The sequence below is a fragment of the Chanodichthys erythropterus genome, chromosome 10 (genome assembly GCF_024489055.1).
Source record: "Chanodichthys erythropterus isolate Z2021 chromosome 10, ASM2448905v1, whole genome shotgun sequence".
Lineage (NCBI taxonomy): Eukaryota > Metazoa > Chordata > Actinopteri > Cypriniformes > Xenocyprididae > Chanodichthys > Chanodichthys erythropterus.
This window is the reverse complement of record NC_090230.1, coordinates 15,300,001-15,327,053: the sequence shown is the minus strand read 5'-3', so window position 1 is coordinate 15,327,053 and position 27,053 is coordinate 15,300,001. Positions and strand designations below refer to the sequence as shown.

The 27,053-nt window shown below is 38.9% G+C and overlaps 2 protein-coding genes across 6 annotated transcripts in view; both read left to right on the top strand.

Annotated features, from left to right (window-relative positions):
• The first annotated feature begins 2,771 nt into the window (after window positions 1-2,771).
• LOC137027752 (histone-lysine N-methyltransferase, H3 lysine-79 specific-like) overlaps window positions 2,772-27,053 on the top strand; it is a 28,089-nt gene continuing 3,807 nt past the window's right edge. Inside the window, exons 1-28 of one of the 5 annotated variants that reach the window (XM_067396168.1) lie at window positions 2,855-3,013; window positions 3,091-3,185; window positions 12,759-12,802; window positions 12,962-13,036; window positions 13,274-13,337; window positions 13,417-13,645; window positions 15,958-16,052; window positions 16,160-16,222; window positions 16,381-16,436; window positions 16,653-16,732; window positions 17,140-17,208; window positions 18,370-18,476; window positions 18,663-18,704; window positions 18,808-18,900; window positions 19,026-19,260; window positions 19,354-19,467; window positions 19,599-19,690; window positions 20,217-20,318; window positions 20,426-20,563; window positions 20,699-20,824; window positions 21,404-21,855; window positions 21,929-22,037; window positions 22,116-22,262; window positions 22,360-22,432; window positions 23,805-24,370; window positions 24,460-24,668; window positions 24,776-24,840; window positions 24,923-26,120. In XM_067396168.1, coding sequence (XP_067252269.1) covers window positions 3,105-3,185; window positions 12,759-12,802; window positions 12,962-13,036; window positions 13,274-13,337; window positions 13,417-13,645; window positions 15,958-16,052; window positions 16,160-16,222; window positions 16,381-16,436; window positions 16,653-16,732; window positions 17,140-17,208; window positions 18,370-18,476; window positions 18,663-18,704; window positions 18,808-18,900; window positions 19,026-19,260; window positions 19,354-19,467; window positions 19,599-19,690; window positions 20,217-20,318; window positions 20,426-20,563; window positions 20,699-20,824; window positions 21,404-21,855; window positions 21,929-22,037; window positions 22,116-22,262; window positions 22,360-22,432; window positions 23,805-24,370; window positions 24,460-24,668; window positions 24,776-24,840; window positions 24,923-25,602 — 4,206 coding nt within the window. In that variant the 5' untranslated portion in view covers window positions 2,855-3,013; window positions 3,091-3,104 and the 3' untranslated portion in view covers window positions 25,603-26,120. Of the gene's footprint in view, window positions 3,186-12,758; window positions 12,803-12,961; window positions 13,037-13,273; window positions 13,338-13,416; window positions 13,646-15,957; window positions 16,053-16,159; window positions 16,223-16,380; window positions 16,437-16,652; window positions 16,733-17,139; window positions 17,209-18,369; window positions 18,477-18,662; window positions 18,705-18,807; window positions 18,901-19,025; window positions 19,261-19,353; window positions 19,468-19,598; window positions 19,691-20,216; window positions 20,319-20,425; window positions 20,564-20,698; window positions 20,825-21,403; window positions 21,856-21,928; window positions 22,038-22,115; window positions 22,263-22,359; window positions 22,433-23,804; window positions 24,371-24,459; window positions 24,669-24,775; window positions 24,841-24,922; window positions 26,121-27,053 lie in introns of those variants that run through there. The other 4 variants (XM_067396169.1, XM_067396170.1, XM_067396172.1 and 1 more) reach the window with 4 other exon arrangements.
• Window positions 26,310-27,053, top strand: part of LOC137027753 (uncharacterized) — a 1,807-nt gene continuing 1,063 nt past the window's right edge. Inside the window, exon 1 of the mRNA XM_067396173.1 lies at window positions 26,310-27,053. This exon is cut by the window's right edge and continues 1,063 nt beyond it. The gene's annotated coding sequence lies outside the window, so the exon portion shown is untranslated.

The window sequence follows — 27,053 nt, the reverse complement described above, 5'->3', positions numbered from 1 at the left end:
TGTTGTAGTGCCTTTATTTACAACCAGTGGCTCAGTTTATCTGCCTAAGTATGACTCTACATCTGTTTGGAAAATATCATAACGTGTAATGCACTTATTCTAGTAGCTTTCTGTGCCTTGTTTGGTACTCAACCCCCTGTAAACACATCCATAACAAATGCTAAACTGAGTAGAAGGCACATTTGGATGCATACTATAAGGGAAATGTCATGTGTGAAATCCTCAGCTGCCTTCATAGTGCTTCGTTTGGATTCACGCCTCTACGTTGGCCTCAATTTTAGGAGAGCTCGAGGAGAGTCAGTGAGTTCAGTTTGGCACCGCGCCAGACTCTCGTTCCTGGCTCATTTGGGTCTCTCCCTGCCCCTGTCCTCGTTCATCCCGTTACGACACACCGAACCCCCTGACAGTTGGAAGACGCCCTCAAGATTTAAGACTTTCCTTCCTGTTTGCTTAGGCCCGCAAATTGCACTCTAATGTCCACATTTACATTCCCCTCAAGATTTTGGGAATGTAGCCGACTTTTAATATAGCTTCGAGTCCATGATTAGAATGGGTTTGCTGTTCATATACAAGCTGTTTGTCGCTGGTTGGATGTAGAACAACAACTTTCAGGGAGTGTTGTGGTGTTTATTGCTCTGTGCAGTAATTCAGTAGCCTATCTCAACATCATCTCAGGGAGTGTAAGAGCTGGAATGCTTAAAAGACTTTAATACGCCTTGATTCATGTTGAGAAAGCCACAATCTGAATCAGAAATGTACTACAGAAATTAATACAGCAACACCAACAGGTCCCTGTCCTGTAAATTTTAGGAAGTCTGATTGATTTTAGCAAATAGTTCATTCAGTTCAGTTAAAAAAAAAAATTGATTAATCTGATGTTTCCAGAAGAAGTCAGTGTTGTTTTAGTATTATTTATATATTACAGCTTTTATTAATGTTTTTATATATTTTTATTTTATTTTGATATATATTAATTTTAAGTTTTAGTAATGGTATGTGCTTTTGTCCTTTTTTAATATTAATACACTAAAAAAAGGTTCTATATAGTACTAAAAGTGGTTCTTTGGCTCGTAATCAAAGGGAAACCACTTTAAGTGCTGTATGGCACCAAATCTTGTTGCTTTCAGTGGTTTTTCAGTGGTTCTTCAGCGGTTCTTTGGAATGACTGAGGTGCTATATAGCACCGCTACCGTATACAGAACCTGTTAAGCCCCTTTAAAGGTTCTTTATGAACCAAACAACCACTGTTGGTGCTGTTTAGCACCATTTTTGTTGAAGAAATAAAATGCAATATGGCACCTCTTATGAGTTCTACATAGCACCATTTGGCAAAGGCGCTGTAGAGCACTTTTAAAGACATGGTGCTACATTGCACCAAAAGTGGTTCCCTTATGATTTTGAGCCAAGAACCACATTTAGTGCTATATAGCACCTTTTTTTAGAGTGTATTTTGCTTTTATTTTAGTAATTGTAGTAGGCCTACTTAAACTAAAATTACAAATGATGACTTTAAAAAGTTGAAGTTAATCTAATATTAATTTTTAGTAAATGAAATATACATTTTTAATCATTTTAGTTATCAACAAAACACTAGAGTAGAGAATGATTTTAGTTTAATGCATTCCAGTTCAGTTCCAGTCACTCTAAATATGTCTGTGCCAAATTTTCATTTGTAATCTGACAGTAGAATTGGAAAAATATTTTTTTATTAAATAGATCAAGCAATGTCAAATATACACAGCCATATCTTGACCTAAAACACGTGCACAGCTCACAGATTTACTTTAGATTTGTTTCTGGTATTACAAGAATTGTGTATAAGAATTGTTTTTACAGTAACTAACCATGATTACTATGGTTATTATGGCATAAATTGCAGGATTGAAGAAATTGCCTTGACAAGTTCAAACTGCTCTGCTTGCTTGATATTGTTACTGCATGATTTCCCCACTATTACAAAATTAAATTAATAATAATAATAATAACATTTTGACACCTAAGATGCAACATTATTAGGACCAACATTTGATCCCAAATTATCTAAAGATATTTTCTGAGCATTTTTTTCAGGGCCTAATACCATAAAACGCTTATAGACTGATCTCTGCGAGAAAAAAAAAAGGGGGGGGGGGTGGCATGTTGTACTTTATAATAACGTTGTCTCTGTTCTCAAATCTTGACAAAAAAACAATAAAAATGATAACTTAAAAGACAAAATATTAGCTTCACTTCACCTTTTCACACTGCATTTGAAAGTAACGGCCCAGCAACTGATCCTGATAGTAAACATGAGTTCTTCACATTCTGCACATGTGCTGGGGGGGGAAAATGGTACATCCCGCCCAGTCAACGGTTATTGGCACCGGCATCCTGATTCAAACTGCCCGGTTAATTGTTGATCCGTGTCATCGTTACCCAGCCAATGTGAGAGAGTTGTCGAGGAGAAATCCCCGCCGTTTGTGTGTCAGAGAACAGACGCCTCGCCCCTCTAGTTTTATACATACCGATTTCCACGGTCCCTTTCGTTTCGGTTTTGTTGGTACGACCTGCGGACTACACACGCACGCGCGAATCGTTCATGTGAGTCGGATTTTTTTAACGAATCAGTTTCCCGTTTCCCAGTACCGGTGTGAGCGATTTGTCAACGGATTGGGCGTTCTGGAAACGGCTAATTAAAACGTACAAAAACTTTTTCACTCATGATATGTAGGATAAATGCATATGAGGCATCAGTGCCCATTTGATGACGTAAAAGACTCGTTTGAGCTCATTCCGTGAAAAGAACCTTTCGATAGAACCGATTCACTGAAATGAATCGGAGTTCCACACATACACACTCGGGCGCATTTTTTTCATTCGTGAGCCGGTCAAGATGGCGGCGGCACTGCCGAGACGGAGCAGCCGCTCGGCTTAATCGATAATTTTCTCTAAATCACCGGGGTAGATCGGATCCAAATCGACCAAATCTTGCGGCACAACTTTGTGAAATCACCCCCAACCTGCGATATTCAACGTGAGGTCCTATCGCGTTAAACCGGCTGTTTTTTCCACGGAAAATGCTCTTACTCTAGTTTGTGTCTCGTCCATTAGCTGTATTGGGGAGAATGGGAGAAAAGCTGGAGTTAAAACTGAAGTCGCCGGTCGGAGCCGAAGCTGCAGGCTACCCGTGGCCCTTACCTGTATATGTAAGTATTTTCCGTCTTATTGTTTTAATATAAACCGAAACCAACACCGGGATTCCCTTGTGATCAGGCGAAGTGGGTCATCTAAGGTAGAGAACAACGTATCAAAACGACTACATTGTATTGTGTGAATCGTCTCATTATTGTTGTTTTGGCTTTTTAGCGTGCTTGTTTCAATGTTAGTGTTTTAACAATCGCTTACAACTGGGACACAAGAGTGTCAATACATTCTTAAGTGTTGGATACCCTTAAGCATGTATATGTTCATAAATGTGCTCAGTAGATCACTAAATACTAGTTAGACCTGAAACGACATAGCTGGTCGTGCTATAAAAAGACTAAATATGTTTTAACCTCGAATAATATTATATTTGAATAGTAGGAAACACACGGACTGTGTGTAGCCTGCTGACCCAGTTGGCCATCTCATACAGCGGTTGTGTCTCTAATTCTAGCGAGCTGTCTACCTAGGCAGCATGTTTATCCTTAAATGGCAGTTCGAATGCGATTTAACTGTAAACTGTTTGAGTCTGCCACATTTTTTTTTTTTTTCAAATTATGTCAGGGACGCTTTCTAGTTGCCCATAACATCCGTAAACTCGCTTGTCTCTTAATCATTGACTCAAGCGAATACAGAAACAAATTGTATATTAAATTCAAAATGACACTTAGAACAGGGCGTATTGCTTTAGTAGGTCAAACCAATGAAATGCTGCATCACATTCCTCACTCGAATACTATCGGTTCGTGCTGTTGTCAGCCTTTGAAGGAAGGAAAGCAGTCACGAGCTTCAGTGAACTAAGTAGGCAGCTCATTAGAGTTTGAGACAGAGCCGCTAACCAAAACCTGCCATAGCGGATAGTGTGTATAACACTTATTCATTTACACCAGAAACATAGTTATTCACGAACAAATTGTTTTAATGTACAATAATGCACTCACACGACGATTTTCATGACTCTGTATCCAACGAATGTTTACAGATACTGGAATTCACGCTAGCCGTCATGCTAACAGTCAGATAGCAGGGCTAGCTAACTTTATCGCTTTTTACCCAACACCAACAGTCGTCAAACTCTAGATAACTTAAACGGTGTTAATGCGTGTCAGAAGAGTGTGTGTAGATAACTGTAGTGGATACATTAGGGTGTAATATGCATCGTGCCGGCTAAATATCGCACGAAGGGTGTTAAACAAAAGGCGAGTAGTGCACTCAGGCGAGAGGACAGCATCTCCATATTGTTAGTGAAATTTATTGAAAAATAGCTCTTAATTGTGTCCTGTAACGTATCTTAACCTTTTCACAATTTATATGTTTCCTTCACAATATTTGGCGGTTCTGTGATTCTAGTATGGTCCATTTATAGCATATGGGGTCTTTTGAAGTATTGAATACTACTCTGGAAGTGTCAAATTTGTCACTGTCGGCTTAAAATGTGCTTGCTCAATTGGCAGCACTTGCACTGGGATAGTGGTTTATTTTGGTTACCATCTGCATACACCATGAAAGGGAGGAAAAAGTCATAATGAAACCCATATAGCTGACATTTCTTGAAAAACAAGCTAGTATGCAAGATTCTTTAGGAAGTTTGGCAATAACTGACTTTTTAGTTTCTACTAGTGGGTTGTAAAACTTGCTGGACTTGAAGATTGAGTTTTCCAGATATTGAAGATATCCAGCAGCATATTTACATTATTATTGAAGCTTGCTAACTATTAATATTATTATTGCTCATTCACACAGGAGTTGGGTTAGCTATATAGTTAACATACTACTAAGTAATAAATAAGTATTTGGTGCACAATTCATCCTGTACTGTTGTACTAAAAGCAAGAATGCTACCTCATCTTTTTCTAAAGCCCAAAGTGTACTTAATTTTATTACATGTGCACTAAGAAGTTTCGGCATTGTCCAGTGTTTCGCTATTTTTCTTCAGAAGTTATGACAGATAAAAATGTCTTTTTACTTCGTTTTTTTTTTAATTGGAGATTTTTACTGAATCACAGTGCAATCAGATGATTCCCAAAATGAATGACTCTTGTGAGCGATTCTTTTTAGAAAATCAAAAATATTTACAGCTTGACCAGTGTAGCCTGATTCCTGACACAAATGACTCTTATGAGCTGTTTCTTCTTAGTGAATCAAAAATATATATGCAGCATAACCTGATTCACAGAAAAAGCAGGCTTCGCAGGTATAATATGCTGATGAGGACATTTACATCACATGTAGGATACATGTAGAAACCGAAGTACACTTTGGGCTTTTATAACAAGATGTGGTTTTCACCTCTTAGAAGATAAATCTGAAATAAACTAAACTGTATATTGGCATTGAATCAGGGGTGCAAAATATTTAGAGTTGCGAATAGAAACTTAATGGCTCTTAAAATGCTTTTAGAATGCATTAGCATCCGCATAGCAACGCCCTGGCAACCACCTGGAACACCCTAGCATCATGGTGGCAAATTTTTATTTTTTATTTTAAAAATGTATTCTAGTTTCTATGACTGTTGTTCCATAAATTACATCATAAAAGGCTTGTTCATATCATCCATTCTGAGTCAGACACCGTTCTTCTGTCTTTATTGTTTCTGAAAGCGTTATACAGTCATTGCACATGTACAGTAATCATAACACACAGATTCCACACTATGATTAATCCAGTGATGCTGAGCTGCTCAACCGGTTTGTGGGCAGAGACTCCCCCATAAAACACACGCATGCACGTAACGCATGTATGTTCGTAAAGTCCTTGTGTCATCCATTTTTTTTTGCTTTTCTCACACCATCAGGGTTGTCAGCGCTGCTTCGGTCATAGACGGAAGTGGGGGGGCAGATCAAAAGGCTGTGGTTTCCACAGAAACGTCTGTCTCATTTGTCCCTCCCACCAGTTAATATACTAGGGCTCATGCTCTTTTTACACAAACCGAGAATGTGGGTTTCTCAGAAGCGCGGGTTATTTTCAGAGCTGCTGCATCACTGAAAACTCCAGTCTCTTTCATTTGTCATTCAGCGTGCCCTTTCTAGTAGTGTAGTAGTTGTGACCTCAGTAGTTGTGACTCTTACTGTCTTGCTTGGCCTCAGATGACTTCCGTCTTTGACTTTAGCTGATAAGGGATTGATGCCACACCTACTGAGAGCCATATTTCTGCCCTGCTGTTGGTTAAACAGAATTGCAGAGCACCAGCGATTGGCAAGCTGCAGACGTGCCTTGCAAATTTGTTTAGGGAGGGGTGGATTCTCTTAATTAGGTAGTCTGGGTGGTGGTTATCCACATGCACTGTTGATTTAGACTTCCCCTAAAGGAAAAGTTCAACCAAAAATGTATCTTGTCATGGCTTATTCACCCTTGTGTCATTCCAAACTCGTGTCATTCCAAACTCATATAACTTTCTTTGTGAGGAACACAAAAGGAGATGTTTGGCAGAATGTTCATGCTGCTTTTTTCACAGTGAAAGTGAATGCAGAGGGAAGCTCCAAGAAAAGTGCTTCCCGTTGCAACCACACCAATATTACCGATACCACCTTGTGGTGGGGGATATTGCATGTAAGGCCCTGTATACGCTTGGTAAGATGCGTTTTGGTCGATCTAAATACAAGTGTACGTTAAATACAGGTGTAAAACCAGGTCTAAAATGTTTTGATCCTGTCCACTTTCGACCCCTTTCAGAAGTAGTTGAAAACACATTCAACTGGGTTGCTTTCGAAGTGTAAATGCTCATGGGGTTGAATGTGTTCGAACAGCCACAGAAGTCCGTAATTCATAAACATTGTGTAGCACGCTAGCCAGACGGGATTTGTATTTTGTCAACCGAAGACAGATGTTTGGTTTGAAGATAAAAAAACGTATCAAGCACAATGTTTTCTCACCATTCTTGATTTCTAATGCGCACTCACGGCATGGTCTTGGGTCTGTCAGAGCAGAAGCTCTTTGTATGTTTTTCTGTCATCTCCTGTCGCGTTCATATGTAAATAGCTTGAGCTTGTTTAATCCACTAGATTGAAAGAGCTTAAAAATCCCATACATTTACCCACCTTAGACCCTCCCCTCGAAGAAATCAGGACAGAAGTAGTTGAAAGTGGTTAAAAGAGATGGATTAAAACACCAGGTGTAAACCGGTGCTTCCCACACATAGACTTTACTTGGGCGGGCCGCCCACGTATAATAATGGCCGCCCAAGTATATTTGGAGACACATTTTTGCTTTTATTATTTTTATCCTCTTATACTTTTATATCCGCGCAAGATAATGAAACCATCCACGATCAATAAACTAGTAGTTTCATAGCTGCTCGTTACGTGTGCGTCAGAACTTTTTACATGAATTTGACATTCCCACAGGCACTGCATTTTGCAAAGTCACTAGGTGGCGCTGTTGTGCGTTCTACATGCTCGCGCAACAGCGCTTCAGTCTGCTTCAAAGTGATTCTCAATCAATGAAAAGCGCAGATTTATGCCAAGCTATTGCTAATGAACTCAAGTTGGTGTCTACTTAATGGCCTTTATATAAAATGTTTTAGACAATTGTAAGAATCTGAAGGATCAGCCTGCAATAGTACAGACATTTCAAAATAAGAGTACCTTTGTATTTCGGGCTTGTTTATAATTAAAAGTCACACGCTAAGTTTTTTCTTTTTCTTTTGGCCATTATTGGTATTTTGGTTAAGTGAAATCTGACTATTGCTGCACTGTGCTGCGACCTTGCAGCTCATGCTGTATATGGAAGCAGAGCAGATGATTTCTGTTTAATTGTAGAGTCCATTGTCCAACTGAACTAAATGTTTTTTATTTCTATTAAGAAAAAAAAAAAAGTGAAACGGCAGTGGGGTTGGTGCCACTGTGGGCAAGTAATGTAATCAGCCTGCAATAGTACAGACATTTCAAAATAAAAGTACCTGTGTATTTCAGGCTTGTTTATAATTAAAAGTCACATGCTAAGTTTTTTCTTTTTCTTTTGGGCATTATTGGTATTTTGGTTACACAATAAATTGTATTTAATTTGATTTCCATTTAATTCATAGTACATTATTGTAAGAACATTATTTGACACACACATTATTCATTATATAAATTTTACTAGTAAAATCTGTGTCCCATTCACTGAGAGAGACACTATATGACAGCAAGGAGAACATAGGAAAAGGTGAACCATTTAAATGCTTTAATTATGCATAATTTACAATGCATAATATTAGTATGTAATTAAATATAATATGCTATGTAATTAAAATTAATTTCAATAAAAAAAAATACTGTTAAAAATCACACATTATTTGTTTGTCACATGTAGTAGACGATTTTTTTGCCGTGGGTAATAGGAGGATTTTTCGCCCGGCTACCACCGCAAGTATATTTCAAACCTGTGGGAAGCACTGGTAAACGGATGTGTCTCCCTCGTCTTCTTGTGATCTGATCGACAAAAATGCATCTTAAAGGAATGGTTCACTCAAAAATGAAAATGATCCCATAATTTACTCACCCTCATACCATCCTAAGTGTATATGTCTTTCTTCTTTCAACTGAACACAATCGGGGTTGTAAAAAATATCCTGGCTCTTCCTAGCTTCATAATGGTGGTGAACATGGGGGCTTGTTTTGAAGCCCCAAAAAATGCATCCATCCATCATAAATATAATCCATATGGCTCCAGGCCTTCTAAATGGAAAGTGATGCATTTTTGTAAGAAAAATATTCATGTTTACAACTTTATGAACTAATAATAACTGGCTTCTGGTAACGGCCGTACGCGAGTCTAGTTCCGGTTGAAGAGTGACCTCTAACCCGAAGCATTATGTATTGACGAACACGGAAGCGCAGAGGATAGAGCAAAACAAAACACCATTCATGAATTGGAAGTCTAAAACAAGATTTTTTTTTAAGAGAAATGTTGGAGGAGCTTGACTTTGTTGCCCAGCCCTATTTGTTTGAACCATGAGAGCCGTCTACTCTCAACTAAGCTTACACTACTCCTATGTCATACGGCCGCTACCGGAAGCTAGTGATTACAGTTTATAAAGTTATACTTATGGATATTTTTCTTACAAAAACACATCACTTCACTTCAGAAGGCCTTTAATAACCCCCTGGAGCCGTATGGATTAATTTTATGATGGATGGATGTGCTTTTTTGGGCTGCTAAAAAAAAAAAAAAAAAAAGCTTGGAAGCACCAGGATATTTTTTAATATAACTCTGTGTTCAGTTGAATGAAGAAAGACACACACGCATAGGATGGCTTGAGGGTGAGTAAATTATGGGATCATTTTCATTTTTGGGTGAGCCACTATCAATATGTAGGGTAATGAATTTGCTTTTAATTGCGTATTTACTTTTCACTTTCAAATTCATGCATACTCTGTGAATAGGGAGCGGCGGTACTGATCACACATTTTACAAGATAAAATGTCAATGACGCTCAGGATCTATTGCGTACCAAATTCTCCAAGATCGTCTTGTCAGTCATTTCTCCCTAATCTCGTCATGTGATAAGTGAAATCTGACTCCTGCTGCACCGTAGTGCGACTCTGCAGCTCATGCTGTATATGGAAGCAGAGCAGATGATTTCTGTTTATAATTGTAGCGTCCATTGTCCAACTGAACTAAATGTTTTTTATTTCTATTAAGAAGTGGGGTTGGTGCCACTGTGGGCAAGTAATGTAATCAGTGTACGGCTGAACACTATGTAACACTGACTTCCGCAGCAAGCCTAATTCCCGTCGACAGGTCAGATGCCCAGATGCTGTTTTGTTTTGCTGAACTTACCTAAGTGCATAATTTGGGATCTGTTGTTCATGATAAAAATTAATATTTTGTTTTAAAGTACAAAGTCAGAAGCTTCCCTATATCAAAGTTTCCTGCACCGCTTTTCAGCAGTGACGGCTCTTCTGAGCCAATTCTTTTTAGTGAATCAAAAATTGACTGAATTGCAAAATGAATGACTGTTATGAACCAGTTCTTTTTAATGAAAAAACAAAAACAAAGGCAAGGTTATATTAATAAACAGTAAAAAAAAAAAAAAAAAACGAGTTATCAATTTGAATCCTCCTTATATAATTTACATCATTTACAGAAGAGATTTTATTTTGTGTTATGTTCCAAAATGAATCAAATTGATTCAAGAGTCTTAATAATCTCCATTCGTGTTCATTGTAAGGAAAAGAGCAGCCATGCACATTCTACGAAACTTCTCCTTTTGTCTTCCTCAGAACAAAGTCGTATGGGTTTGAAACATCATGCGTGTAAGTAAATGACGATGAAATGCTCACTTCTTGGGTGAATGAATCGTTTAAACATCTTAGACATGGAAAAAGAGGGCATATGTGAGAAAGTGGTTTTTAAGAAATATTTCTTGCTCTTATTCGAGGTGACGGTGCATTTTACAAAGGCCGAAATGCACTCCATTCATGCAAATCTTGTTTTTCAGAGGCTCAGCTGAGTTTTTTTCCCTCTCCCGCTGTCACATTGGCTGTTGTCGGCTCCTCGTCCACTAGCGTGCCATTTTGCCTCATGGCTTCACATTGTGCTCCGAACAAAAGCATCCCACTCACCTGGGGTGGGAGGAAGGAGAGTGTATTTTATCGAACACTGAGCTTCACTGTTTTCTTTCTTCCCTGCGCTCCTGTAACCTACGTACACGGCCACATTTACATCCCACATCTGAAAACTTAAATCAGCTGTAAGTGCTTCCATATGAATGTGATTTTGGCATTCCTTGAACTTGGCAAGGAAATTATTCTTTTAGAGTATAAGAAAATTATAACTGAAAACTCACAGTTTGAACGTTACAACCCAGTATAACACGTTAATGTGCGTGTCCACACCAAGGTGTTGTCAAGTTTTGCCGTCCCAGCCAAAAAAAAACAGTTGTGCTGTGAGGTAATCACGATTAAGCGAAAAGTGTTCACGAGGCGTGACTTCTTGGCGCGAGTCATGGCAAGTGTGCGTGAGGTGAGCGAAGTGTCCTTTTTTGTGCTCGTGAGTCAAGCCTGCTCGTGACAGAGGGCTGTTGTGCTTTTATTTTTTGCTCTCTGTCATCCTCCTTTCCTCTGGATATTTTTAGCTGCGGCACTGGTGTTTCTGTGCGCAGGAACACCCCGTACACACGCCGTCCCCCCTCCTCCCGTGCAGCACGATGAGCTGAAGTGTCTGATTGTGCACGTACACACTCCGCCATCTGTCTTGGCGTTTGCATTTAACGCAATATTGAAATAACACAAGTCAGCCGTATCCCGCTTTAAATAAGTGCCCTTGTTTGCCTCCGACTATGGCTGCATTATTTCCCAGCGTTGTCATGCCGCCTCGGAGCTGCAGGGGTGGGTGGAAGAGCACGAGACCCGCCATACTTGCAGCCGAGCGGGAAAACGGCTCCATTCTGGATGAGGAGGAGCCTAGTGAGGCAGAGGAGCCCAGCAGCGGCACACTCAGGCAGGCAAAGGGCTTCTCAGGACTCTGTTGACGGAAAGTGGGTCACTGGGTCAGGCAGCGGCAGAGCTCCAGTGGCAGGACTGAGCGAGTTCGAAAGGGACATATCCACATGTTAGACACAATCCTGGGTTAAATTAGCCTCAAAAATGATTCATTATGACCTCGGAGCTCTTAAAAGGCTGGCGTTACACGTATGTGTGATGGCCTCCAGGCCTTATTTATGTCTAACGTACCAATTTAAATAAAGCTGAAGTAAAATATATATATGAGACTGAAAATCTTATGTTGCAACTAACTGAAATAGTACTAAAACTGAAATATTTTTTAAAATGATAAAATCACATTTAATGATTCCATATGAATGCTATTTTGGCATCGGTTTCCTAAACTTAGCTATGAATTGATTTGTTTAGAATAAGAGGAAATATTATAATTTTATTATAATTATAATTCTCAACCCATCTGTTATGTACAATCTTAACTTTAACATCATGAGCTGGTTAAATGTTGTAAAGTGTGCATAATACACCATTATAAACCATAAACCAAGCTATGCATCTAAATGAAATGAATGTGTTTATGTTGAAGTACTAAAATGACTAAAACTGAAACAAAAAATCGAATAGCTTTTTTTTTTTTTTAATTGCATAAGCGCATAAAATTAACTAAAATTTAAATGAAACTGGAAATAAAAAAGCTTAAATTCAAAATATTAGTAAATACTAATAGTATATAATACTTAACGTTGTAACATGTGACAACATGCTTTCTGCTTTTTTGTGTGTGAATAAGGCCCTGTTTTCCCCTCTCAACTTTTGTGCGGAGATATAGATCTTGCTTTGCATTCATAGACTGTAACATAAAGGATCAGTGACAGCTTATGGTGACATAATGTACTTATCCGGGCATGTGCGCCCATGGACTTGTTTATCTGCTTGAAGGCACACTGGCTGCTGTGTGTGCAGGAATGTGTTACAGTTGTGATCAGTGACCTTTCTCAAACTGGTTTTTGTTGTAGTTGTAGAAACTTGTTTCTTGTAGCTGGAAAACTGCATTTCATGTTCCAAATAAGTAGTCTAGCGACTAGCGAGTAAGTAAACGGTAATTTTGGACCTTGCTTGTAACTCAGCATTTCTTTCCTTTTGCCACAGGATAAACATCATGATGCTGCACATGAAATCATCGAAACTATACGGTAAGTCTGTGATGGGTATTTTGGTTTTGATTTTGCAGTTATATTTGACTGCTCTGTTAGTTTTTTTATATGTAAGAGGTGTATTGTCAATAAAACAATTTAAAAAAGTATATACATACATGCATAGTAAAACTTGATATGTCTCTTCTCTTTGTCTAGCTGGGTGTGTGAAGAGATCCCAGATCTTAAGCTGGCCATGGAGAACTACGTTCTTATCGACTACGACACCAAGAGGTAAGGAACTTTTCACACAATGGTCTCATAAGTATGGTCCATTAGGTATCTTTATGAAAAGAGGCCTAGAAATTAATAATAATCAAAAAATAATTATTATTATATTATAGATATTATTTTATGGTTAAAAGTGCCATTTGTACAAGCTAATAAAAATATTGTAATGCAATACTAGTTTTGTGAAAGTAGATATCCTCATTTCATATTAAGTTTTTTTTCTTTTTTTTTTTCTTGCAGTTTTGAGAGTATGCAGAGACTGTGTGATAAGTACAACAGAGCCATTGACAGCATTCACCAACTGGTACGTCAAGTCTTTCTTGCTGACAACAGATAAGTTTTGTCTCAACCAAAGTGTAAAACTCTGTGTTTGTGTGTTGCAGTGGAAAGGGACCACCCAACCCATGAAACTGAACAAGCGGCCTTCCAACGGCCTGCTGCGTCACATCCTGCAGCAGGTCTACAACCACTCTGTCACCGACCCGGAGAAACTCAACAACTACGAGCCATTCTCTCCTGAGGTGTACGGAGAGACCTCCTTCGACCTGGTGGCCCAGATCATTGACGAGATGGAGATGATGGAAGAAGACACCTTTGTGGATTTGGGCAGTGGTCAGTAATGTCTGTTATTGAGGGTCTATTCTATGGGGGCCCTAAAGTACAAATGAAAATTGTGAAAACGCAACAGCAAATTCACTGCAATAAATAGTATAAATGGGCCTTCGTAGCAGCTTAAGATTTAAAGTCCAATAAAAAGGCAACAGTGCATTGGAAACTACAAGCACAAATTGAAAAATGCAACTCAAAATCTCATAATTCATATAAACGGGCCTTAAGTAGGGCTGGGTTAAAAATATAGATTTCTCGATTTAAGTTTTAAAATCGATAATTTTTATGAACTGATATTGATTCTTAAATCCCAAGAATCGATCTTTTAGTCTATGCTGTTTTCATTTAATAAATGAACAAAACTTTGTAGTGTAACTTTGTGCTTTGTTTCTTTTGATATGATACAAAATCTCAGCTTTCAAATTGTCAATTTATTATGAAATTAAAACAATAAATACCATTTAGGCTCTCTTTAACCCTTATGCGGTCTTCTGGGTCTTTTTGACCGGCAAATGATGTTTGCTCAAATTAAAAAAACATTTCTCTTTGTCCAAGTGGCATGAGACTTTGTACGTTGGTTAACACTTTTAAGATCTACAAAAAAAAAACAAATTGGAGTGATATCTTGTTTTTATGTTAGTGTAAAAAAAAAAGTTACGTTCTCTGGAGACCCAGGGCAACAAAATGTAATTTTGTAACAATATAATGTTTTTTTTAAAAACCAATGTAACTTTACTCTGTATATTAATGTTTTTTCTCAACATTTGTGCAGTTTTTGGAGGATTTGTGATTTCATTTAAATTTATATAAATAAATTAAAAAAAAAATTTGAAATAGGCATTGTATGCATGAACATTACAGGCTTTTTTATGTAAAAATCACTTTATAAAAGGCCCTTTTTGTGGGCCTTTTATAAAGGTTGTGCATTGTTTCTGATTTTGAGAATGGATTTTGTCCAGTTTCTAAGTGGGGTCTCTGTGGGTTAAATTATTGATGATATTATTAAAAAACAGATTTTTGTTTTTTTTAGTAGAAAGTAATTTTATTGTTATAATTGTGATTTCATAACATTTAGATATGAATCCAACTGAAAAAAAAAATTGTGAAAAGACGTCTTTCAGTCATTCAAATAGCACATAGCAAATAGTGGAGCTCTGCAGCCATCTACTGGTAAAAATGTTAGTTTTTTTACTTTTATAACTGCATTTTCCAAAAGATGGGCAAAAATGTCAATGTCAAATTATGTCAGTGTCAAATGCCATGTCAAATTATCCATGTTATCCCCATGAATGAAAGTTAGAAATCTGGGCCTTTCATAAAGTGAATTTTACATAAAAAGCTGCTTTTGCATAAAAACCTATTTAAAAAAATATATTTTAATTTATTTATATAAATTCAAAAGATATAAAAAATCCTTCAAAAACTGCACAAATATTGAGTAAAAACATTAATAAACAGAGTAAAATTACATTGGTTTTTAAAAAATATATTATATTGTTACAAAATTGCATTTTGTTGCCCCGACCACGAGTGTAGTCCCTTATGCGAAGACCGCATGAGGGTTAACGTGGCGTGATAGATCACTGTAGCGCCTCAGTTCAAGCAGCACATGAACTGTTCATCTCTTTTGCTTTACTACTAACAGCACAAAATAAACATGAATGAACATCAGAGGGTATGTTGAAAGATACAATACAACTTACTGAAATCATTATCCTGTCACATGGGATCACTCAATTTGTGCTTCAACCACGGAAAGATGTCAATAAAACAGTTTGTCAACAATGTCATGACGTGTTACATTCAGTGACCATAAACTCATTGGTCAGCAAGAAAAATTAACTCTAGAGAGGAGCCTTTTGCTAAATATATTATGCACCATATTACATAATCATTCTATTTCTACTTAACCTGTTTTTCAGTATCTAAAGTATGTTTGAATAAATCTGTCATGTTTTATGACCATTTAAATGTTTATATTTCAAAACACAAGTAAAAACCTAATTGACTTTAAAAAGTTATTTAAATATTATTAAAAAACCTTCTTTATTATACATGCATGAATCAAATCAAAATCAGAATTTAATCGAATCGCAAGCCTGTGGATCAAAATCAAATTATGAAATTTGTTTAAGATTGAAAGTCCAAGAAAACTGTAACAGCAGATCAGAAAACGCAACCGCAAATTGGAAAACACAACAGCAATTTCACTACTATATTGGTATAAACGGGCCTTGAGTAGGAGTTTAAGATAAAAGTTCAATAAATTGGTCCATTATACATGACATATAGTGTTGTCTTTGCTTGAATTGCAGGGGTTGGTCAAGTAGTCCTGCAAGTCGCTGCAGCCACCAACTGTAAACACTACTTTGGCGTGGAGAAAGCAGACATTCCAGCAACCTATGCAGAGGTACCAACAAGAAGCCAACATTAAACATTGCTTATACACTCTGATGTCTTGAGTCTGCCTCAAAATGGATATTTTGCACTAATCTTTATATCTGCATGCGTTTACAGTCAATGGACAGAGAGTTTAAGAGGTGGATGAAGTGGTATGGCAAAAAACATGGCGAGTACACGGTAAGTGTGTGTTCTAGTGATGAATGACAGCTTCCGTTTACCAAAATATAAATCCCTTGTGTGTTCATTTATTAAAACAGATGTTATTACTTATGAACTTCATTATTGTGAATAAAGTGAAATCCATGCATACTTAATGTCATTTGGTCTCGTGGCAGTTGGAAAGGGGAGATTTCCTCTCAGAAGAATGGAAGGAACGAATAGCCAGCACAAGGTATGATCACATACAGGCTACTTAAAGATGCTTATAACAAGTTTGTAACCTGCTTATAACCAGAGCATCTTTCAGACATGATGTCTTTCCAAGTAATGTTAGTTTTTTTTGACGTGATAGTTACATTTTCATCATAAATTCTTCATAATTCAAAAGCGTTTGCATGTTGTACATAATGTCTTGTGTAAGTCTGTAGTGTGATGTGCTCTTTTACAGTGTTATTTTTGTGAATAACTTTGCCTTTGGTCCTGAGGTGGACCACCAGCTGAAGGAACGATTCGCCAACATGAAGGAAGGTTCGTGGTGTCAACGTTTTTGTATTGTTAGAGGAAAAAGACTAAATAATGAGTAGAGCTGCACAGTTAATCAAATCAAATTCGCTGTTTAGCACGAGAGCCGCTGTTTCCAAGTAATTTTATTTTCGTGAAATAAAATGTTTAATGTTTTTCAGTGCAATTCAAATTGCAATTTTTGTAGAAATAATCACATTTTGTGCAGTCCCAACAGCTGCTTGCATTTGAAAAAGAAAGGGCTCTGTGTCAGTGTAACTCAAAGGCACCTGTGTCAACATGTCATTCTTGACCTTTGACCCCAGTCAGACTTGTTTTTTGGTTCGCATTGACCTACAGATGTCAAGGAGATGAATATGTGCTTAGATTTTCACCTCTGTTACCTGGCTCAATTTCAGTCTCATCTCTTGTAGGTGGAAAAATTGTATCCTCAAAACCTTTTGCACCTCTTAACTTCAGAATAAACAGCCGAAACTTGAGTGGTATGTATAAAACTTTGCACAGCAGGATTCTGAACTTTTAAAATATGATGCTTGGTACTTTTTTGTAAGTGTTAAAGAGATAGTTCACCCAAAAATGAAAATTATCCCACAATTTACTCCCCCTCAAGCCATCTGAGGTGTATATGTGTGTCTTATTTTAGACAAACACAGTCTGATATATTTAAAAATATCCTGTGTCTACCAAGCTTTATAATGGTTGTGAACGGGGTGCCTGTTTTTAAGCCCCAAAAAATTTCAACACAATGCGAAATCTGTGTGGGGAAGTCTTTCGGCCTCTCTCGAGTAGCAGTTTAAAGGGATAGTTCACCCAAAAATGAAAATTTGATGTTTATCTGCTTACTCCCAGTGCATCCAAGATGTAGGTGACTTTTTTTTCTTCAGTCGAACGCAAATTATGATTTTTAACTGCAACCTCTGCCGTCTGTCAGTCAAATAATAGCAGTAGATGGGAACTTCAACTATAACAGTAAATAAAACTTGCTTAGAAAAATCAAAATTAAAACCTGCGGCTCGTGACGACACATTAATGTCCAATGTGCCGTCACAAGCCGCAGGGTTTAATTTGGATTTGTCTATGGAAGTTTTTTCGACTCTTATTATTCAAGTTCCCAATCACTGCTATTATTTGACTGACAGACGGCAGCGGTTGAAGTTAAAAATCATAATTTGCGTTCGACTGAAGAAAAAAAGTCCTCTACATCTTGGATACCCTGGGGGTAAGCAGATAAACATCAAATTTTCATTTTTGGGTGAACTATCCCTTTAAGATTGAAGTCCAATAAAACTGCAATGAATCGTAAAACAAACGCAAATTGCAGAACGCAACAGCAAATTCTCAAATTCTCTGGTATAAATGGGCCTTGAGTATAATTTCAATATTCAAAGTCTTATAAAAATACAACCGCAAATCTAAAAACTAAAACCGCAAATTGGAAAACTTCATTGACCATAATTATGGTAGTCAATGCAGCGAATTGCGTGACAGCCCAATGAAAAAACGGATTGGGAAAGTCTTTCACCCTTACATAAAAATTCCTAATTCCTGGATTCCTATTGAAAGGCTGTTTGTGAAACCGTAAATGTGACTGCACCTTTACATTTGATGTGTAATGATCTTTTTTTTATTTATTTTTTTAAAAGATATTGGCACAATAATGAGAGTAGTTGAACTGTCCCCTCTGAGGGGGTCGGTGTCGTGGACGGGGAAGCCAGTGTCATACTATCTGCATACAATAGACCGCACCATAGTAAGTTCCCTTTTATTCGTGTCACATGGGTTTTGTTGTTCCTCTTGGTGTACAATGGAAGTCTTATTTGTATTAGCCTCTGTTACTAGATTAAGCACTCAGAGCATCCAAAAACTTCTTTGAGCTTTAAATTTCACATGTATGTATATTTACTGATATTTAATCAAACACTTTTTCTTTTTGCAGCTTGAAAACTATTTTTCTAGTCTCAAAAATCCTAAACTCAGGGTAAGAATGTCTTATTTGATTCTCATGTTGTTAATGGGTTTTTGGACAAAATATCCAGCTAAATCTCTTCCCACAACACATGCGGTGTCTTTTTGGTATCTAGGAGGAGCAGGAGGCAGCCAGAAGGCGTCAGCAGAAGGACAGTAAGGAGAATAAGAGCAACACCACCACCCCGACCAAGCCCAAGGAGCACAAGGTAGACCTACAGGAATCGCATAGTTATGCTATTTATTTATTTTATTTGTATTTATCTATACGTTTATTTTAAATTAATTATTTTATTTATTTATTTTATTAAATTCTCTTTACCGTGTGCCTCAGACGCAGCATGACTCGGGTGGTGAGGAGGAACGCTCGAACTCGATTGTGCCCGTGAAGCCGTCACCCAAACCCCGCCGGGCCAAACTGCTGGCCAGGGGCCGCAAGCTTGGCAACAGGAAGCGTGGGCGGCCTAAGAAGGCTGCCACTACCACCGCCGCCGAGCGCAAGAACAAGAAGAGCCAGAGCGCCCTTGATCTGCTGCACGCCAAGACCCTCTCAGCTGCCCCCCCTCAGGGTGAGCCATTGATCTAAAATCATCATGCTTTTGAAGGTAATTTAACATCAGTATTACCAGACATTGACTTTTGTGCTTTGGATCAATCCACAGATGCATACAGGTCACCTCAAAGTCCGTTCTATCAGCTACCTCCCAAAGTGCAGCATTATACATCTAGCCAGCTTCTCATGAGCCCCACTCCACCAGGCCTGCAGGCTCTTCTTGGTAAGTTCACTCGGCCTCACTTCTCCTTCCATATTCAACATGAGGAGATTCATTTCAGTTCCACAGACATGCATTTCTGCTCTAGTTATGTAGTCACCCAGTTAACGTAATCTGTCTCACTCATGCTCTAGATAACGTGAAAGTCCAGTATCTGCAGTTCATGGCCTACATGAAGACACCACAGTACCGCACCAACCTGCAGCAAGCTCTTGAGCAGGAAAAGGTACATCTGTCTCTTAGAATATGAATATATATGAATATTAATTCATTAATTAGATTAATTAATTACAGATAAAATAACACATTAATTTTTAACGCGTTTAATGCACTTGCTCCGCCCCCAGACCTACATAGGTCATCTGACATTACATAAGGTTGACTGATGATGAATATGATGCATGGCAACAACTCACTGAATGATAAAGCCTATAGAATGCAGTTAGAATGTCCATAATGTCCGTATATAATTAATAGTAGTAATAATACAATGATGAAACTAAATATTTGTATACATGTAGATAGATAGATAGATAGATATAGATAGATAGATAGATATAGATAGATAGATAGATAGATAGATAGATAGATAGATAGATAGATAGATAGATAGATAGATAGATAGATAGATAGATAGATAGATAGATAGATAGATAGATAGATAAATAGTTTGTGAGCTCAGAGAATATATGGGCTTCATATGGTTTTTGTCATTATTATTTCTTTTCTCTCCTCTTGTTCTAACGTCACAGTTGAGACACACAGAACTTTCCGGTCAAGCCCAACAGCTGCTCAATGCTTGTCATGCTCATAAGGAGAGGATAAGAGACCTTTTCCAGTCTAAACTGGAGGAGGTAAGACTTGTTTCTCAACCTAGTGATCTGCCTATCCTGACAACACTTCTAAGTCAGTGATATATAGGCATCAGAGCTGAATTTAAACCCTGCTGCCTCTCTCACAGTTGGGCGTGAAGGCGGTGACCGTGGAGGACCTGGTGCAAGCTCAGAAGGAGATCACAGCCCACAACATGCAGCTGAGGGAACAGACCAAACAGCTGGAGAGGGACATGGCGGAGCTCCGCGATCAGAGCCTGGTGCTGGTGAGTGATCTGAAATAAACCATCATGCCCTGCTTCAACAGAGCAGAAGGGTGCTTATGATTCAGAAATGAGAGGTTTGTTTGGCAGAAGTGGAACTAAACGCCCATTTCGCGTATGTTTGTGTGTTTGTGTCAGCTGAAGGCTCGATGTGAGGAGCTCAAGCTAGACTGGGGGTCTCTGTGTTTGGAGACCCTGTTGAAAGAGAAAGCTGCTTTACGGAGACAAATCTCAGAGAAACAGCGCCACTGTCTGGAGCTCCAGGTACCTCACATGCACACTTTATTCAGTCAGCTCAGAGCAAACAGGCCATTGTATATTTTAGTTTTACGACTGATGTGTGTTGTTGTGGCATGCTAATACTTGGTGCTTGATTGTGGGGTTTGATTCTGGCTTGAAACCTCTAATAATTTAGTTTCTCCACTACTTTTGTCTCATAAAGGCAGGTAAACCCTTCCGATACATGTGTCAGAGCTGTGGCATGTTGATCCTTGATGCACATGAAGGTAGCACAGGTTTAAATTGGGCCTGCAACATGCCACAATCCCATTTTCCCTATCTGGCCTTAGGATTTTCCACAAAACACATTTGAAATTGGCTCCAAAGTGAACGTGAAAGACACACCAGAAATCAATAGATGTTAATAAATGTTAAACAATAAGTGTTATTTGGGTCAGTTATGAAGAAATTGTGTACAGAGAGGGAGAAAGAGAGTAAATGTTCTGACAAAAGCTTGTTTACAGAAGACTAAACTAGCTCCTACAGGGATATTTTTACCATGAGCAGTACAGGTTGGCTCTGTCTGCATTTGTATCAACGGCTCCCCCTGGTGTTTCTTTTCAGATCAGCATTGTTGAACTAGAGAAGAGCCAGAGGCAGCAAGAGCTCCTGCAGCTCAAGTCATCCTACAGCCCGTGTGAGGTGTCCCCCTACCGAAAGGCCCTCCCTGGCCCAGAGACCCGGCTCACACTGGATTCCGACACCCCAAGACTTACCCCACAAGCCTCTGTGGGACTCAACGGCCTCAGTCCCGAGCTATCCATCAATGGCACGGCCTCGCCGGGTTATGAGAGAGGTGGTGGAATTGGAATGGGCAAAAATGAACTCCTCACCCGCTACCTGCCCATTTCCCCTGACCACGAAATTGTGCCGCCCACCCCAGACTCAAGAACCAGGCAGCTAGGGCAACCCCTGCCCGACTACACCCGCTTTTCTCCAGCCAAGATTGCCCTCCGTAGGCACCTCAATCAAGATTCGGCTGCCAATCAATTTCGAGCCCTTGGCAATATCCACCGGTGAGTAAAAATAACACGTTTGGTTGACTAAGCACTTGTCGATTAGTCACTGATCACTCACGGGTGTTTTCAGGGGCGACATTGGTGCTGTTTCATCTCCAACTCTGGGATTAAAACAGGCTTGCTCTTCACCGAGTTCATCTGATATTCAAACGACCACCACACCCAAGAGCACAGATAGGGTAACTAATGTGTATTTGTGTTTATGCAAACCCCTTTTTAAAAATGCGGCAAATGTTGAGCGTCTTTCTCAATTGCAGGCCGATAAGGAAAAGAGCCCGGCTGCTCCCGGCGACACTATAACCAGTCTACCAATAAGCATCCCCCTCAGCACTGTGCATCCCAGTAAACTTCCTGTCAGCATCCCGCTGGCCAGTGTGGTGCTGCCGAATCGTGCAGAAAGACTGGTATGAATCTATGTGGGCGGCAGTGATGATACTCAATCTTGTGGATGTTCTTTGCCCACATTTCAGCATTAATTCAAGCTGTGTTTTCTTTTGGCAGAGGAGCACTCCTAGTCCAGTTTCGAATCCAGCTGGACAGAGCAATGGCAAGGCACCTCTCACGCCTACCTCAGGTACAGTCCTGCTGCCTGCTTTGTTTTTTGTAGCTGAGGTCTATTGGCTATCACACATGCAATTTTCTAAATTCATGATATTGTTCTTATTGTGAACGATTCAACATGCATGTTTTTTTTTTACCATGTTATTTTCAATCAGAATTTCACAACTTGATCTTTCAGTGAAACGGCAGATGTCTTTCTGGTGACATTCAACAACCGAAAAGAATAGAAGCAAATTCTCCCCTACATTTTTTATTTTTGGATCATTCATTTCACTCAGATGTACGTCACAATACATAAGAAAAGATCTGTCACAACTTCCATTTTATATTGCAACTTTAAGTTGATAGTTGATACAAATAATGTATAATGCTTGCAGTCATTTATTTTTATTTTTAGATTTATCTATTTAACATTTTGGAAACTTTTTTTTTTTTTTTATTATTATTTAACATAATCCAACTATGTAATTTATTTAGTCCCAGTTAAAAATCATTAGCCAATGTTTGGTATAAGGCCATACATTTTAAAATAAGTTTGTATTGATGTTATGTAGTAGTAATATTAATTTAATGCAATGTTAAATTATTTATTTAGATATTTAGTTTGAAGTGGCTTAATTAAATATTAAATTATTACTTTTTATTAAATAAACAAATAAAAATAGTGTGAAAGCCTTTAGTGATTTAAACCTTTTACAAAATTCTAAAGAGCGTTTTCATATGAAGTTTGTTGTTGAAAGTTTAAATTTTTGATTGTGGGCTGTGTGCATGCATTGTGTGTTTTTGTCTGAATGTGACCTTTCCTGACCCCATTTTCCCCATCTTTTCCATCAGCTAAATTGGGAAAATGGCCAAAGGTCTGCTTTTTTTGACCTCCTTCATTTTGGGACCCCATAAACAAGATGTTCAGAAATATTCAGTCTAAACAAAACAAGTATTAAAATAAGCTAAAACAACTAAAAATCTAATTTTTTATTATTTCAGTTCACCCCATCCACAACTGTATGTTTAGAACTCTTTTTAAAATGTGATCTCTAGACCTGAAAAAGTCATGTCAACTAATTCAATCTTAAAACACCATGGGTATTTGTATAATAAATATACATATTTCTAGTTATTCCAAACTTTCAAATATTTTATTTTGTTTAGAAATAGTGAGCAAACATATTTTTAAGAATCCTTACCCATTAAATCATGAATGACTGGAAAGATCATGTAAATTCATTGGTTAAAAAGAGAAGAACATTTAGCTTTTAAAACTTCCGCTCTGGATTTCTGAAATTATATTTACAGGAACCATACATGAAAATTAAGAGGGGGGTCTTTATTTATTCATATTTATATATCAAAATCTATTTATATATCAAAATCTGTTTCCTCCTTAGGGTACTCCTCCAGCTCAGGATTGGTGAACGGCTGTCACTCCGCCATGTTGACCGAGAACCAAGACTGTGATGTCGCTTCCCCTCCCCCTCACAGCACTCCTGTCATGGGGATTCAGCCCCGCGGTTCTGGCCTCAGTCCTCCACTGGGCACCGGAGGTGTGCTGCAGTACGCAGACGGCCCACCGAGGCTTCCCCCCGAGGACGGCCATGACCGCCAAGGCCCCGAATCTGACACAGAGCCCTTAGACAGCGAGGCTCGTCGCCGGATCTTTTTCTCCTCGTCCTCTTCTTCCTCCTCATCTTCATCTTCCACTGGAGGCTCAAGGCTACACCACGGATCGGTAAAGCAGGGTCACCATCATCACAGTAAGCACCATCACCACCACCACCACCACCATCATCATCACTCTCCAAGTTCCCACAGCCAAGAGGGGCGGAAGCGTGGCCGGCGGAAGCGCAGCTCTTCCGGGGCCATGCCCATGAGCGGATCCCCTAAAAGAAGGGCATTTCCGGGACTGGGCTGCCCAAGCCATTCCTCTGGATCGCCTCTTAATATCAATTCTATGGTGAGCGGATAAAAAATGACAACTGTTAGTATTGCTCAAACTTAACGATTGGCCTCAAATCAGACCCAAATTGTTCTTTCTTTTACCAGGTGAACAACATAAACCAACCTTTGGAGATCTCCGCCATCTCTTCCCCAGAGCAGTCAGGCCGAAGCCCATGCGGGCCAGATCTAGATCAGCCTCCCGTGCTTAAAAGAGAGCGTCCCCTGGAGCTCAACAACACAGGTCGCTATTCCTCCACCCCTAGTTCAGACGAAGAGGGCACCAATTACGCCCCGGACACCTCTAGTTCAAGCCGGTAATATCCCTTTCATTTAGAATCCAGTTAATTGGTCTTTAAACTCTGTGGATCATAGAAATAGTTGGATGTTTAATTTAGTAACTCGATTGTTTTTTTTTTTTCAGAATTGAACGGAAAATCGCCACAATTTCCTTAGACCGAGACGGACCCATCAGAGATGTGGAAAGGGGTAAGTGGCATGTGTTTTGGCTTAAGGAAATGTAAAGTTCTGTCTCCGCTATCTGTTCGTCATGGAACGTGGCGTTTTACAGGCTCGCAGGGACGTAAATCAGGTGCCAGCAGCGTGAGCAGCGAGGTATCCTCTTCCTCCGGAGCCAGCAAGTGGAAATCCACCTTCTCCCCAATCTCTGACCCCAAGCCAACTCCTCCGGACCTCCGCCAAGGTGGTTCTCCATTCGGCGTTGGGGCATCCCGAGGGGGCACGGACTCCGACTCGGACCAGAAACCACAGAGGAGAGGGGAACGTGAGCGTGAGCCTTACGGGAACTCGAACCTCTTCCTCAGTCAGGATGGTGGTGGTCGCTCAGTCGTCAATGTGTCAGAGCGGCCGCTGCAGAAACAGAAAACGCGGGAGTGGGACCTGAAATCCGTAACTGGATTGGCCAGCCAGAACCTCTTTATATCCGCCGCGGCCAGTGGAGGCATCCTGAGTGGGAAAGTGGGCGGGACCACCACGGTTTCCTCTGCCTCCTCAGTGGGACAGTACTTCCCTCTGGGTGGGGCTTCAGTTCTGCAGTCCTTATTTGGAGCTCAGACACCTGGACCAGCCACCAGCGGAGCCCCCCGGTTGGTCAACGGACATTCTGCGCTCGGCAGTTTCTCCAGTGCAGGGCTGGCAGGGGGCGCTGCAGGAGGTGAGTGGGATGACATCTGTCTCTTTCTGCTTTTTGGTGAAATTGAATTAATGGTCAGAACAGTCCCTCGGGTGTAGAGAAAAGGTAAGTTAAAGCCCAGCGCTGCCACCTTGCCTGGCTCTCCCACACTGCTTGCTGTGCTGACTGTGCAAAGGCTAAAGCTACACACCTAGAGGAAATGACAACAGGTTGTAATAAGGTGATGTCAAGGATATGTTTCACCCCAGTCAAAAGAGGAAAAAAAAAGTTTTCATTATCTTTACTGATGTTCAATTATCTGTAACAGTAATGAATATTGTGTGAAAATGATTCTTCATGCTCCCTCCAATTCTTTCACAATTTTAACCCTGGTGAATCTTGACATTGTCGTCCTGGAATATGGCCATGATACATCTTAATACATGGTTGTTTAAGAAATGAAAAGCTACATACTCCGTCTTTTAGGGTTAAAAGAACCATTGCCAAACATATAACATGCAAGAAAAATAATCACTGTAATAATGATCCATCCATAGATTAAGCATTTGCCTATTAAAATCCAAACAGCGACTTTTTTGGGGGGCCGGTCAGTGTATTTACTTCACAATAATACTCATTTCCAAGTCTTTTTTTTTTTTTTTTTTTTTTCAACTTTGTCAATATTGATCAATAAATAAATCTCTCATTAGTGTAGTGAAGACATTTATAATGTTACAGAAGATTTATATTTTAAATAAACACTGCTCTTTTGAACTTTCTATTCATCACAGAATCCTGGAAGAAAAAGTATCAGTTTCCACAAAAATATTAAGCAGCATAACTGATAACATTAATAATAAGAAATGTTACCTGAGCATCAAATGAGCATATTAGAATGATATCTGATGCATCATGTGACACTGAAGACTGGAGTAATGATGCTGAAAATTCAGCTTTGCATCACAGGAATAAATTACATTTTAAAATATATTCAAATAAAAAAGTTATGTTATAAAAGTTGTAATGATATTTTATAATACTGTTGTTATTGTTTTAATCAAATAATTTCAGTCTGTTGAGCATAAGTGACTCCTTTCAAAAACATTAACAAATCTTATAGACCCCAAACTTTTGAACAATAGTGTATTAAAATTTAAAATAAACTATATCTTAAGTTTTTTCTTTTTTTCTTTTTCTTTTGATTTTTCCTGTGAAACATGTGCTTGACAAGTTTTGTGGGATTCACCTAATAAAACATTTACCAAAACCTTACAAAGCTAAAGCCTTTTAAATCATTTTCACTGGCCTTGATGGTGTAAACTGGTGATTTAAAGGCCTGTGAAAATATTCAGAGATGTCAAACTCTGTGTAGTTTATGAGATTGGCGAGAAACTCCTTGACTCCTACAGCTGTAGTTCAGCCTTCATGTTTTCTCTCGGTGTTTGTCTTAATTGCAGTTCTTGGTTTTGGGTGTTGAGGCATTTCACTCTGTACCAGCACCTCTCAGTCCATGAAGATGAAATTAGTCACATGATCAATGAGACAGGAGCTTTGAATTGAGATTTGTTTA